This window comes from Pinus tabuliformis, chromosome 7, assembly GCF_031772625.1.
Source record: "Pinus tabuliformis cultivar Carrire ecotype Pingquan chromosome 7, CPIR1, whole genome shotgun sequence".
NCBI lineage: Eukaryota > Viridiplantae > Streptophyta > Pinopsida > Pinales > Pinaceae > Pinus > Pinus tabuliformis.
Window position 1 is genome coordinate 1,766,326,106 of NC_142293.1, and position 16,053 is coordinate 1,766,342,158.

The 16,053-nt window shown below is 39.8% G+C and overlaps 1 protein-coding gene across 1 annotated transcript in view; it reads right to left on the reverse strand.

Moving 5' to 3' along the window:
- Positions 1-1,005: 1,005 nt before the first annotated feature.
- Positions 1,006-16,053, reverse strand: part of GATA26 (GATA transcription factor 26) — a 243,333-nt gene continuing 228,285 nt past the window's right edge. The window contains exon 8 of the mRNA XM_089460480.1: positions 1,006-1,820. Within this exon, the coding sequence (XP_089316606.1) occupies positions 1,324-1,820 (497 nt within the window). The 3' untranslated portion in view covers positions 1,006-1,323. The remainder of the gene's footprint in view (positions 1,821-16,053) is intronic.

Sequence of the window (16,053 nt, forward strand, 5' to 3'; positions counted from 1 at the left end):
AAATTAAGTATGCAAGGTTTTGATCAAGTTATAGAATGCATGAAGTCTTACTCAAGTTCACAAGATAATGAGTAAGTAATTTGAGAGGAAGAAGGAAAAATAAAAAAAAAATATCCATTTGGGAAATAAATAAAATGGAGGTTAGTAAGGTAGGTGCTACACAGTAACTTTAGTTCCCAACTTTAATAAAATACGAACAAAGGTGTAGAGAAAACTACTAACCATGTCCTCGTTTGGTTTATATTAGCAAAACTTCCTTTTGAACTTGAACTATCGTGGTTTTATTTCATGTTATTAGTAACTAAGCAGGCCCAGAGTCAATGAATAAACAAATGATGTTGTTTGGGTAACTAGTTAGCTAGCATCAAGTAATTATTAAATGGTCAATTTTAGTCTTTGAAACACATTCTCTAATGCTTAGGTACACATTTTGTAATGTGCATTTGTTTAGAGCATAGATAAGGGAGAAGGGAGATTTTCTCCATTATGAAACAACACAACCATGTACCATCATTGGGTAAGAAAAAGGTGTATTACAAACATACCTTCTTAATATGATCCAACTACACTATAATCATGTAACAAGCGATCTAGTTAATTAATAATGCATGAAGTAGAAATCCTGTTGGGGGTGGGAGGTGTTTAGAGAGCATTGAATTATAAATAGTATAAACTAACAAAGAAATGAATTAAACTTAAATTAAAATTCTATAATCAACATTTCCCTCAAAAGGGAGTTTTCATTTCTTATGTTTTGAGGTAATTTTGGAAGTTGGCACTTTGGGATACATGTTTAGATGTATTACAAAGGGCGGTGACATAAATAAATAAAATGGGAAAAAATACACACTTTTCCTACAAAATATTAAGCCATAGAGAGAAAAATGCTTTCGAAGCCTCTTATAAAGAAAGATAATATAATACTACACCAATTACACAATTTAAGTAACATAGAAAATCCTCCTAAGATCAAACACCATAGAATCAGACCAATAAACACCATAATAACATCATTCAAAGTCAAAAATTGATTAACCAAATGAATGTAGCCTAAAAGGGAATCAAATTCAATATGGATTGACAAGTGCAAGGCACTCTCAATTTATTTATTGTCTATTTGCTCTCTATATATAATAACACTCCCATAGTTTACAAAACCCTTACTTTCAACACTGTCATCTGCACAAGGACCTAGACCGTTTATCATATGCTCTTGATCAAATTGTCATGATAACAAATCCACCCCTTAAAGTGACCTTAAGTTAGTGATTTAAAAACTATAGAAGTATCAAATACACAAAAGATATAAAAACAACATACAATTCAAGGAAGCCTTTTCCCAGAATATAGTGTAGCTCCATTAGGTAATGTTTGTCCGGATGTGACATTTGAAGAGTTCCAAAATAGGGAACTCCATTCTATGTTGTCCTCTGAGCCCCATAGATTACTAGCCATTTCTTCTTCATTGTTTGGATTCTCAAGGTTGTTTGCATCAATCATAGAATCTTTATAGCCTTTGTATTTCCACACCGGGGAATGCAAAAGTTCAGTGTGTTGAAAGGAAGTATTTGAAGGAACATCTAGAAGCAAATCCCATTCAAATCCTTCCCCTCTAGAAGTTCCCTTACAATCTAGTAGAGAACTCCTCTCAAGAGGTGATGCAAATAGGTTACTAGGACTAAAGCAAGACCCATATTTTGGCTCAATATCAAATTTCACTTCACTCTTGGAAGGACATCTTGCATCTTCATTTGCATGAGAAACATTTGCACTTTTACTCTTTTGCGGATTCCCAGGGCTTTGCATACAATCATCTGAACCTGTAATATGGAATTCAATTTGTTTCAACAAGATAAGCAATGGTTTTGTGTATAAATATGTGTCCACAAAAGATAATATATATAAATGAGCTACAATTCTCTACCCAATAATGATCCTATTTGTTATTAAATGAAAATCAAAAACAAATTTCTAATACCAATCATAAATAAAAATATTCATAAACCAAATTATAAACATTAAACAAAACATATTTATTACATGTCAAATTTTCATTTATTTTTTAATTCTTTACACAAGTACATCCACAATAGCCCAAAACAAAATAAAACAAAACAAAATATTGCCATTTAACATAAAGTTTTCATTTTTGATAAACCAAAATTGTGACACATGGTGAATTTTTTTCCTTCCTATATTAAAAAATGCTAACACTTATCCAACCCTTTCTTTAAAGAAAAAAAGATAGCACTTATCCCATCCTTCCTTTTGCATCTTAAAAAAGATAGAGAAACAAAACAACATGACAAAAAAGAAAACATAAAATCATTACAGGTTCCATCTTAACAAAAGGGGTTGAACAATACAGAACTTAAATATATCCTATAAACATTTGTAAAATAATATTTAAAAAATTACATTGAATGTTTGAAATTAAGCATCCTCATTCATTTTTACAATTGAGTGCTACTGGAATCAATATGTAATGTGAAGAAATAAAATGCTCACCTACTTTTCTAACGGATTCAAGATCCATTAAAATCATCTTTTGTAAAATTGTAATCTAAAAAAAACATGGCATAGACTATGAAGTTATAACTAGTGTTAAAATAATTATGTAAAAGAAATTCACGTTGCCCCACATTATTGACTTGCTTATGCAAATTTCTATTACCTATAAAGAACATTTCAATGTTGTCACCAAACTCTAAAAAGATAGCGTTAATTATTAGCTTGTCTACTTGCTGCTAATAATGTGCTAGCTAACTATTAGGGATGTGTGTGTTGAGCCCTTAGCAATTATGAGAAATCATTATATAAATAGTTTTCACTATTAAATTTTGGGCAAAAGAGAAGCATTGATAATAAGATAATTATTTTATTAATGTTCACAAATAAGCAATGATTAACGTTGACATAGGGGTGTCGTGATTAGTTCAAAATGCTAGTCTATGAAAAGATACAAGCGAAAGTGCATTAAGTTAAAAAAAATAAACTCTATTAAACATCATTAAAAAAATAAAGATAAAATAATAAACATAGGGGTTGGTACAAGCATCAATGTCATTATATATTGTTAAATATTGTGTTATTATTGATGTTAAAGTTGGAGAGAACAAGAATGTCAACCTTAAGGGGAGATTGTTGGAAGTATTGTTTGGATACCCAAGTTTTTTGATGTTTGGTTTGGATACCTTATGTTTGAAAGATTTTTTACTTTAAATACCTAGTTCAAACGGGACATACATTATATTGTTGGAATCTTATTCTGAGACATTTCCTACAGTATAGGGAACTCCATCTAATTCCACAGGTATGAGAAGATATGAAAGATTCTATCAGGTTGGCCCAGCCATAAAGTACAGGTCAACCTAGCTAATTTTACAATTCAACCCCATAAGTGAATGTAGAAACACTATAAATAAAGAATAGATGAATGCATTTGAAGACAATCCAAGCAAGGAGTGATCTTAGGGGCACAACAGAAGCTCGGGAATACTCTCAAGGTCTTAAAGGTGGGGGAAAAAGGTGATTTGTGGAGTGAACGAGTCATCTTAGCATTTTCGCTACAATTTTCCTTCCACCATGTTTCATATCGTGAAGTTTGGAGGTGATAGAGGAGAGACATTCATGTAACTATGGTAGAAATTTCAATCTTTGGCTCACTATAATTTTAGAAATATGCTCTAAGGAAGTTAGGGTTCCTAAATGCTCCTGAAATTTGCTTCAAATAGGTCAACTTGGAATTTTCATTATAAATTTTCTTCTAGGACATTCCGGACCATGAACCTTTGAGGAGATAGAAGATAGATCTTTGTGTACTTATGGTGGAAATTTCATACTTTGGCTCACTATAATTTCAGAGATATTCTCTGAGGAAGTTAGGATTACTGAATGCTCCTAAAATCAACTTCAAGCAAGTCATCTTGGCATTTTCACTATAAAATTATTTTTAAGATATTTCAGATGGTGAAATCTTAATGAGACAAAGAAGAGATATCTAGGTACCTATGATAGAAATTAAAGACTTTGGTATGTTATAATTTTGGAGATATACTCTAAGGAAGTTAGGCTTCTTGAATGCTCCTAAAATATGTTTCAAATAGGCCAATTTGGCATTTTCATTATATAACTTTCTTTCTATGTTCAAATTGTAAAATCTTGAGATAGAGAGGAGAACTCTAGGTACTTGCGATAGAAATTTTAGACTTTGTTTTGCCATAATTTTGGAGATACACCTTGTGGAAGTTAAGTTTACTGAATAGTCTTGAAATCAACTTTAGTATGCCATTTTGCTATAACGTATTTTATGGGACTTCTCAAACTGCAAAAATTTCAGAGATTCAAGGAGACATACAAAAGTTCCTCGAGTAAACATTCTAGAATCAAATTTGCAAAATTGCATACATGGCATGTTGTAAAAGTATGTTCTTGGGAAGAGAGAAAAATCAACAAGTTTTGGGAGAAGCAAACCTAGTGAAGGAAAAAAACGCAAGCAAACTTAGTGAACGAAAAATAAGCTAAAAAACCCGGTGAAGGAAAAAATAGCTAACAGACATGGTGAAGGCAAAAGCAATAAGCAAACCCAATCAAGGAAGAAGAAATAAGAAGACCTAGTGAAGGCAGAGCAAGTGAACAAAACTGGTGAAGGAAGAAGTAACAAGAAGACTTGATGAAGTAGGTTGGTGTCTATGAATATTTGCATCAAAGGAGATTGGTGTCTCCTATAGGTTGGTTTCTATAAATATTACAATAGAGGGGATTGATTTCTCCTATAGGTTGGTCCCTAAAAATATTGCAACAGAAGGAATTGGTGTCTCCTATAGGTTGGTGCCTACAAATCTTGGAGCAGAGGGGATTAGTGTCTCTTGTAGGTTTATGCCCAAAATCTTGCAACAGAGGGGATTGGTGTCTACTATAGGTTGCTGTCTACAAAGTTTGTAACAATAGGTTTGTGTCTACAAAGTTTACATCAATAGGTTGGTGACTACAAAGATTTATTATAAATAAGTTTCCATTTATATCTTGTGACAGTGTTTGTTTATGATTCATGAATGTTAAAATAAGTAATGAATTGTCTTATACTTATTCACCCCATCCCCCTCTCCCCCTAAGCTCATGTGTAAATCCAACAATTAGTTTTAGGGTAGGTTCCTTTAGAAACAATCCAACCACTGGAAGGAATATGTCAAAGGGACCATGGCCAATCATGAAGGTTCTTTCACAAGTAGAGCTCCATTATTTGATGGAAAAAATTATGCCTTCTGGAGGGTAAGGATGAGGACTTATTTGATGTCTCTTGGTTTTGACATTTGGAAATTTGTATGGGATGGTTATAAAGCTCCAACAACTCCTCCATCTTATTAAGATGGTATAAAGGCTTGTTTAAATAATGCAAAAGCCATGAATGCCATATTGTGTGGCCTATCAAAATCAAAGTTTGTCAAAGTAATGCATTGTGAATTTGCAAAGGACATTTGGAACAAATTTCAAAACAATTATGAAGGAGATGACAAGGTGAAGAGGGAAAAACTTCAGACCCATAGAATATGCTTCGAGCGTTTGGAGATGAATGATGAAGAAGCTATTGTAGCCTACTTCCTTCATATGGATGAGATTGTAATGTTATCTCAGGAATTGATGAGGAAGTTAAGGGATCAACGATTGTACATAAGTTGCTTAGATCTTTCCCCTCAAGATTTGATGCAAAGGTGTGAGCTATTAAATAAATAAAGAATCTGGAAAATATGAAGATGAATGAGCTACATGGGATTCTCATTGCATATGAAATGAGCACAAAAAAAATTGAACTCTAAAAGAAGCAACTTTCAAAGTTTCAAATAAGACGGAAGAACTTAAAGTTGGTGATTAATCTAGCAATGAATCACATGTAGAAGAAGCAGAATTTATGAGAACATTTTTAAGCCCCATGTTAACCCAAAAACCCCTTATTAAGCCCTATATATTGAGTGATTACATTTCTATTATTATATTGTTGTGTAGGCTAGAACCCCTCATGGTCCCATTTTATTATAATTGTATCTTTTGTCTCTTATATATACATTAAGGAGACCTTATCTTAAAATCATCAGATAATGTCTTGTTCATTGTATTATTTGTAAAAGGAGGATTCCCCCTTGAAGTGAACTGTAATTATTAGTTTCTTATTAGTTTGAAGGCACAATGATCATAACATTTGGTACCAGAGCTCTTGATCCAAGGGTTTTTTTGCTTCCAATAGGTCATCGTAAAAATTTCACTATAATTTTTTTCGGTGTAGTTTCAGACGGTGAAGCTTGGAGAAGATTGAGAATACATCGCAAGGAATATCTAGTTCAAGTTTTAGATCTTTGTTCGATGTATTTTTGGAGATATGGTCTAAGGAAGTTAGGGTTTTTGGAGGCTCTTAAATTCTATCTCAAACAGGTTAGTTCTACATTTTCGCTATGTTTTTGCGAGGCTTCATATTGTGAAACTCGAACCACATTGAGAAGATATCTTGTTGAACATCTAGTCCATGTTACAGATCTTTGTTCGCTATATTTTCAAAGATATGCTCCAAGGAAGTTAGGGTTTCTGTATGCTCCATAATTCAGTGTCAAATAGTTAAGTTTGGCATTTTCTCTATAACATTTTTTCTGTAAGGATTCATAAAGTTAAACTTGGAAGATGTTAAACTTTCAAGATGTTGCAACCATTACTCATTGATTTCCAATAACATCCAATTTCCAATTTCCAATTCTTCAATTAGCCAATAACAGCAGAGAAATAGTAGATAGAACAATAATACACTATGCACAATGAAATACAACCAAGAGACAAGAGACACAAAGTTTGGTCATTGACCAAGGAAAATCCCCGTAAGGGTCAAAACCCTTTGCAATTATTCTTCTATTAGATTGTCTTCAAATGTACAACAAAAAGAGTACATCTTACAACAGTCAACAAAAAGAGTACATCTTACAACAGTCAAAGTAAACTCTTTGACTAGCTAATATCCACAAGCAATATCAAGTATCCAAACAAGTCAATATGCCAAGCTAATATCCAAATGAGACAAGAGAGAGAGAGTCAAAAAAATTCAACTCTAGTGCATTTGTAATTCTATCCAAGTCAGCAGTAGCCAAAAGCTATCAAAGTGTTCCCTAACTAGTCAACATTCCATGGTCAAAACAATCCTCAACAACTTGGTCAATAGTCCACAAATTTGGCCTTTAATGTTGGTCAAACAGAGGCCAAAACAATTCCAATCTAAGCAGTGAAACTTGGTCAACTGAGAGAGATATCTTGCAATCAAGCCTGCAATCAACGTAGGTCAAAGTGCCTAGAATGCCTCGATTCTTGTGCTAAGGAATGTGGCCTAGCAAGACAGAAACATCCCCAAAAGATTGAAGTCAAAATTAGCTCAAAACATCAAGGTCAATGCTGGTCAATATTAGATTCTCGATCACCTGTAATTTCTCCTTCCTCCTACTCGCATGTGTGAAGAGAAACCCTAAAATTTTAGATTGTACGAACCAATAAGAGAAGAGAAGAGATGCTTGATGTGATGTCTCCAAATGAGGTGCCTTGACTTGTATTTATAGGCATTGGAGGAGGGCTAATTAGGCTTTTAGGCCAACTTGAACAATTTTGCCAATGTGGGTTTTCCATCAAAAATACATTTTTCCTTATCCAAATTGAGTGCTTCCAGGGGAAATTTTGGGCATCTTTGAATGAGGAATATGGTCCAATGAAGGGAATTTATCCCTCAGCTGCCAAAATAACACTTCCTCTCAGCTAGGGAAAAATTACCAACTGCATGTATCCCATCTCAAATATCTCAATGTCATCTCTGCTCATCTCTACTTGTCTTTTCTCATCTTGTGTTGAACACTCTCAAATGTAAAGAAAGAAGAATCATTACAGGGGAGCTCTGGTTAACACCCTGACTCCATCGGTGATCCTCTGCTACCACCCTGAATAACCCCCATTAGGGAGCCTCTGCTACCACCCGGAAATCACCATCAAGGAGCCTCGACTACCACCTAAAACCTAAAGACAATGGGTGAGATAAAACCTACCCCAGTGCATAGGGATCACACTCTATCCCAAAGTCCTTGACAATAGGTGAGATCAACTTACCATAGGTAAGGATCACACTCTACCCTATTGTCCCTGATCATCCCATCTTTACCCTAGAGAGGCAGACGGTAGAACACTTGCATCCATCAACTTGGGTGAGATCCACCTACTACAAGGGGTAGGGATCACACACTATCTTAAGTCCCTCATGCCATTGGCCAGACGGGTAGGTTATTCCACAAAGTGGGCAAGATGCTAACTGGAGCATACTTGGTCAAGTCTCAGACGTGACAATAGGCAACAGACACCACTTGCCATAGGTGACAAGGATAAAAAATTCCTTGGGAACAGTTACCATTTTCCATGAGTGGAAAGGAATATACATCCCTCGAATGACAATAGAGGAGTAGGGGACAGATACCACTTGTCATAAGTGATAAGGATCAGACACACCCTAGCATCCTCAACCCCAAGAGCTCTCTTTGGCTCCATTCCTCTCCGTGGGAGCTCATACAGGAGGGAAGAGCATAGCTCAGTGTTCTCGATCAGCTAGGACCCTTACCTAGGAGGGTCACATCCATCAGTTTAGGCTGCTCTCTAAAGACCAAGAACTTCCCTTTCGGACAAACCTTAGTGAGTATATTCGTTATTTGCTCACCAGTCGTGATCCAAACTTAAACAGGAACACAACAAATTACAGAGATAACCATAAACACAGATATGCAACGGAAATAATACTTCATTTCATTAATGTAAAATACTGAAATATGCTTACAAATGATAATGGAAATAAACTAGCTAGGGCGATGGTAGCTTATCTCTGAGGAGAGATGTGGTGGCTACATGCCTCTGAACTGTGTTACAATGAGGCTCGAAGGCCTATTTATTGTTGAGAAACAATGGAAAACCCTTAACATTCCAAAACCTAACCCTAGAAGATGAAACGCCAAATTGTGGGCCCCGTTTGGGTAAATTGGTACACCAACTTCCCAGGGTCGTAACTTTGGCATACGATCTCCGTTTGACGTGTACAATAGCTCGTTAGAAAGATCTATCCGAGCACTGCCACTTTGCGAGACAACATGGACCCATGTTGCTCCAAATTTCCCAAAAAACGTCGTTTAGGGCCTCAAAACGGCTCCGGAAGTTCAGGACCCGAAAAACTGCTAAAAATAGTAAGTTGTGCTACAATTAAGGAAACTGAAAACGCTGAGAGAAACAATGGTGGGGGTCCAGGTGGACTTGGCAGGTGGCCACCAATACCCACCTGGATCATTCCTCCCCCCTTAGGAAGCAAAGGTCCCCATTGCGTTGAGTTCCTCCATGAGATGAGGAAACTTTTGTTGAACTTGTTCCCTGGTGAGCCACTTGCCCTGGTGAAGGAGTTGGCCTGCTTTGACAACTCGATACAGTTGGATATTCTGTTGGCGAGTGTTCTTGATCTGTGTATCCATGATCCGATCAGTTGTAGCTTGTTCCATGCAATCTGGATTTAATTCTGTGGGTGTGAGATGTTCTGCAATGTCGGATGTGTCTAGCAATGGTGGAAAGTATGGTCGAAGGCGGTCCACATTGAACACTGGGTGCAGGCCAAGGAATGGGGGAATGCTGAGCTCAAATGCATTGTCTCCCATAGCCTTAGTAATGGTGTAAGGACGATATCGGAGTGGTCTCAGTTTCCGATAGGCTCCAGTAAGGCGTTCCTTTTGCAAATGCAACCAAACTTTGTCGCCCACCTGAAACTTGTGTTGCACCCGATGTTGATCATGTTGTTGCTTGTACTTGGAATTTGATTTCTCCAGAATGTCATGGACCTGCTGGCGAATATGTTGGATGCGCTCAATGAAGCTGGTGGCCTTATCTATTTTGGACTGGACATGAGCGGAATTTATGTGAGTAGCTGCAAGTGGCATGGCCACATCAATGGGGCATAGTGGCTGGAATCCCAAACCCACCTGAAAAGGCTTTGGCCAGTGGAGCTGTGAAGAGCTCAGTTGTAGCTGTGCTGAACATAGGGGAGGTTCTCATCCCATGTGCGTGGATGCTTTGAGTTATACATGCACAGAATGTGCACAATCATCCTATTGACAACCTCTGTCTAGCCATCAGTTTGAGGATGGAAGGCCGTGGACTTCGTAAGTTTGGTGTCCAGCATTGACCAGAGACTGGACCAAAATGTGCTGAGGAACCGACTGTCCTGATCTGAGATGATAGACTGTGGGATCCCAAAGTGCACCCACACTCATTCAAAGAAGAGTTTAGCAGTGGCTTCTACTGTGATATTCTTCTTGCAGGCCGCCATAATGGCCATCTTCGAGAACCTGTCGACGACCACAAAAACACAGTCATTTCCATGCTTAGTGGAAGGAAGGCCTGACATGTAATCCATGGAGATGGATTCCCAAGGTCGACTAGGGGTAGGCAACAGGGTATAGAGGCCTTGCTTCTTGATGGTCAATTTGGCAATGGCACAGGCAGTACATGATCTGATGTACTTCCCAACATCCTGTCGAAGATTCGGCCAATAGAAATAATTTTGCAGTATTGCCACTGTTTTCTCGACCCCGAAATGCCCAGCAGCCCGACTTTAGTGTGCTACCCAAATAATCTTGGCACGCTCGCTTGAAGGAAGACAAAGGTGACCCAGGTGGCATAACAGGGCATCTTGGAGGTGAAAATCTGGAACATGTCGACCCTCCAAGAGTGTCTGGTATGTGTGGCCGAATTCTGGGTCGCTTTTGTGGAGAAGTGGCCAATGAGAAGTCTCGTGCCCACAAGAGTTGAGCACGGTGGTTAACGCCATGATCGGTGGTCGACTGAGGCAATCTGCAACATTATTGGTGCTGCCCTTCTTATACTTGATATTCAAGTGGAACTGTTGCAGGTATGTAGACCACTTCTGATGGCGATCATTCTGCAATTTCCCTTGGGTCTGTATGAACTACAGGGGTCGGTGGTCTGTGTGGATGATCGTTTCCTTCCCTAAAATGTAATGCTTCCATTGTCGGCAGGCCTGTAATATGGAATACATCTCTTTATCATAAGTGGGGTACTTCCGGACTGTGTCTGAAAGTGTTTCACTGTGATATGCCACTGGATGTCCATGTTGAGTAAGGACTGCCCCAATAGCATAGTCAGAGGCATCTGTCTCGACCTCAAATGGTTGTTGTAAATCTGGTAACGTGAGCATTGGTGTCGTGCAGAGGCGGTCCTTCAACTCTATGAATGCCTTCTGTTGAGATTCAGACCAAAAGAATTTTGCTTTTGCCCCTCCCTTGGTGACTTGACTCAAGGGCCAAGAAATATGAGAAAACCCCAACACAAACCTGCGGTAGAAGTTGGCAAGACCTAGAAAGCTGCGGAGCTCTGTTGGAGTGGTTGGAGATGGCCAATCCTGAATGACTTGGATCTTGGCTGGATCGACATGCACCCCCTGTTCATCAATGATGTATCCCAGATACTGAACCTGGGTCATGCCAAAAGTGTATTTCTCCAAATTGGCACATAGCTTGTGTTGCCGCAGTGTTTGGAGAACCTGTCGGATGTGGTGGAGGTACTCTTCCCAACTCTAGCTGAAGATCAGAATGTCATCCAAGTATACTACTACAAAGGAGTTGGTGAATGGCCGCAAGATGTCATCCATTAGCCTCATGAAGGTTGCAGGAGCATTCGTCAATCCGAAAGGCATAACCAACCATTCGAAAAGGCCCTCCTTGGATTTGAAGGCAGTCTTCCACACATCAGAGGGTTCGATTGGTACCTGGTGATATCCTGACTTCAGATCGATCTTGCTGAAATATTTCGCCCCCTTTAGTTGGTCCAGGAGGTCATCGATCTGCGGGATTGGGTACCTATTACGGACAGTGATCTTGTTCAGCGCCCGATAGTCAATACAGAGTCTCCACGTCCCATCCTTCTTCTATACCAACACGATCAGGCTCCCACAAGGCGATGAACTCGGACGGATGTGACCTTTCTGCAGGAGCTCCTGAATCTGCCTCTTGATTTCATTGTTCTCCAGAACGGAGCGCCAATAACTTGGTCCATTGGGCAGCGGCGCACCTGGGGTCAGATCGATGGAGTGCTTGACCTGACAGTGTAGAGGAACCCCTACAGGGGAGGTGAAGATCTCCTCGTACTCCTCCACAACCTTGTCCATCTGTAGTTGTCGTGCAGAGGGACCCCGTCTGGAGGCCGCGGCCACCGTCTTCTTCTTTCCTTGAGGGCGTATCATTAGGAAAACAAATTTCCTAGTTTTTGAAATGATCTTACTGCATTGTTTTGCAGTAATCAAAGAGATGGCGATAGGTGGTGCTACCTCTAGTATCCTGTACAACTTATTTCCCAATGTAATAATAACAACACGGGGCCTTGATTCATACACAGCATGTCGCTTCCACAAGTATGGTTGTCCTAATAATACATCACAAACTTCAAGGGGAGCAATGTCACACAATACCTCATCCGTGAAGGGCTTGATGTTGTATGGAAGGCGACACTGCTGGCTCACGCGAAGATCTCGTCCTTGGTGAAGCCACCCAATGGTGTATGGTTGGGGATGTGCTGTGGTCGGTAACCCCAACCGCTTCACGACCTCTGCCGAAATGAGGTTCTTTTGACTCCCACTATCAACAATGAACTGTATCAGGGAGCCCTTTACCCACATCTGGGAGTGGAAGAGACGCTCCTCCTCCTCTGGATCTTCGGGTTCATTTTTCTGGATCTTGGCGGTAGCAACAGTGGCGTTGGGATCCGCATCAATGATCTGCTTCCCTTTGTCATTCCCGTTATCGGGTTCTGACTCAGAGTCGGAACATGCATCTGATTCTGAAACCTTTAGCTCAGCCACCAGTGACTGCTTGGCCCGACACTCACTTGTGTTGTGAGTGGAGCTCTTGTGGAACTCACACCATTTTCCCGTGTCCTTTTTCGGCTTCGCAGCGCTGTTCTTTGCTTGCAGCTTCGATGGGTTGTCTTGGGCTGTCCCGCCTTGGCTTTGTCCTTTGTTCTGTGGTTTAGGGGCACCTTTCCCCTGCTTTATATTCGCAGATCCAAAGTCTCGCTTCTTTTGTTTAAACTTCTGCTCGACCTTGACGGCATATCGGTATGTTGCACCGAGCGAGGAGATGTTCAGGAATTGTATTTCTTCCTGGATGTACTTGTGCAGACAGCCATGGTATTTGAGTATCAAATGTTGCTCCGAATCCTTGATACCCAACTTTGTGCGAAGGGTATGGAAAAGATTGGTGAACTCCAGCACGTCTTGGTCCCTTCCCTGTCGCAGCGTGGTCCACTTTATGTATTCATCCTCATAGCTTCCGACAGGGTAGTACTGCTCCTTGATGGCATCCCGGAATGAATTCCAGGTGGGTGCAGCTGAAAATAGTGAGCCAGTACTTTCATCCTTCTGCTCGCAGTAGGTTTCCCACCAGTCCTTGACGTGGGGGGCTGCTTTGAGAAGAACGAAAACAATCTTTTCCCGACTCGAAAATTCATGAACAGAAAAATAACCCTCTAGCAAATTTAACCATTTATCTACGGCATCTGTGTCTATCTGACCCTCGAATATGGGGATTTCAAAATTAACTTGTACCTTAAAGGGCGTGGCGTTTCCAGAGTAGCTGCTGGAAGTCGATGCGTCACTTCTGGGTAGCCGCTGAAGGATCTGGGCAAAGTTGTCCATCATCACGTTCTGTTGTCGCTCGAGGGCTTCTTCGAGCAAGATTTTGATGGTATCTCCTGCCCCCTCGTCTTTCTTCTCATCCGCCATGGGAGGCCGTCGGGATTTGCGAGGCTGGTCTTGCAAAGGTTCGACCAGTTCAAGCCCTAACTCCTTATATCCCGACCTTGTTGGGGACATGCAAAGAAAAACAGAGAAAAAGCATACCACTTTGATACCACTGATCCGGACTTAAACAAGAACGCAACAAATTACAGAGATAACCATAAACACAGATATGCAGCGGAAATAATACTTCATTTCATTAATGTAAAATACTGAAATATGCTTACAAACAATAATGGAAATAAACTAGCTAGGGCGATGGTAGCTTATCTCTGAGGAGAGATGTGGTGGATACATGCCTCTGAACTGTGTTACAATGAGGCTCGAAGGCCTATTTATTGTTGAGAAACAGTGGAAAACCCTTAACATTCCAAAACCTAACCCTAGAAGATGAAATGCCAAACTGTGGGCCCCGTTTGGGTAAATTGGTACACCAACGTCCCGGGGTCGTAACTTTGGCATACAATCTTCGTTTGACGCGTACAATAGCTCGTTAGAAAGATCTATCCAAGCATTGCCACTTTGGGAGGCAACATCTGTCCATGGACCCATGTTGCCCCAGATTTCCCAAAAAACGTCGTTTAGGGCCTCAAAACTTCCCGGAAGTTCAAGACGAGAAAAACTGCTAAAAATAGTAAGTTGTGCTACAATTCAGGAAACTGAAAATGCTGAGAGAAACAATGGTGGGGGTCCAGGTGGACTTGGCAGGTGGCCACCAATATCCACCTGGATTCAAGTCGATATATGATGGAGTGTCACAGCTCCTCTCTGCACCAGTATCGGATGTAATGATATCTTATCTCAATATGCTTGGACTTGTCATAAAATACGAGATTCTCTGCCAATCAGATCCCACACTTGTTGTTGCAATATCTCACAGTCATATCCAGGACTTGCTCAAACATCCCTCCAAGGAGTTTCCTCAACCATACTACCTTACAACTAGCCATGTTGGAAACAATGTACTTTTCCTCAATGATCTGTAAACTGTCATGGATATTCAACTAGACAATTCGTCACAACAGATCTGATAATATTATATTAAAAATCTAAGATTCTACACTATTATAGTTTTATTTAATTTCTAGATCTATAGATCTTACTATAATTAGTGCATGCATGTAAAAGTAAATTATGCAAAAAAGAAAAGAACGGCAAAATAAGCTCACAAACACATAAGACACAAGATATGCTGCCTAGGAAACCCTTTTGGGAGAAAACTCAGCTGAAAGGTGAGGTCGCTCCGCTCTCTTTCTCTGTTTGGAAATATGGTTGCAAATACAAAGAAGTAATGTATGTGGCCCGTGGGCTGCTACAGTGCACATATCTTCTCAGTGCGCTCTACCTCCTATCTATCTTGGCTATCTTGGCTCATCTATGGAGCAAATGCTCTTGAAAGAATGAAATGCCTCTTCCTCCTAGTGGCCCAGTTATAACATAGCTCGATAGCCTACTAATGGTTAAGTTTGACTACATCAACTCTTAACTAGAGTTACAAAATAGACTCTTCTAGTACATCAAAAACACATGACTAGCCCCTTTTCCCTGAATAATGGGGACTGACACAGCATCCTCCAGAAGTATAGGTGTGGAAACAGGAAGGTCAACTTCTGAGTGGCATAACTTTTGCATACGGACTCCGACTGACGCAATTCTTGCGCCGTTGGAAAGCTTTTTGTGTGTAGAATAGCATGAAAAGGTGTTACTCTTGAGCGGCAAAGTTTACCCCCAAAAAACCTCTTTTAATGCCTCAAAAATGCTCCCGAAAGGTTCCAGGCCCCATTTCACCAAACTCGGTCCCACCAGTAAAAACGGTCATGTGAGCTTATTCCTCCACTTTTTATACTCCAAATGCATTGAGATGGATGCCAAACAATATAATAATCAAATTCGGATCACACCTCCTCATTTTGGGAGGCTTTTGATCCCCAAAAGCTTTTACTGAATGAGATGAGGAATTTTTTCCTCCACCTTCTCTCTGGTGTACCATTTAGCTTTGTCTGGAAGTTGTCCCTTCAACCCAATCTACCAAAGGTCTCGTTGCCCTTTTCTTATACTTCTTGACCTCTTCTGCAAAACTGTATCTTCTATCAACTCTGCCTAAGCGTCTGGTGCCAAATCCTCCACAGAAGGTAGGACCTATTCCTCTTCTTGATCTAGCATGGAAGGCTCATAGAGTTTCAAATTCTCTACATTTACAACTG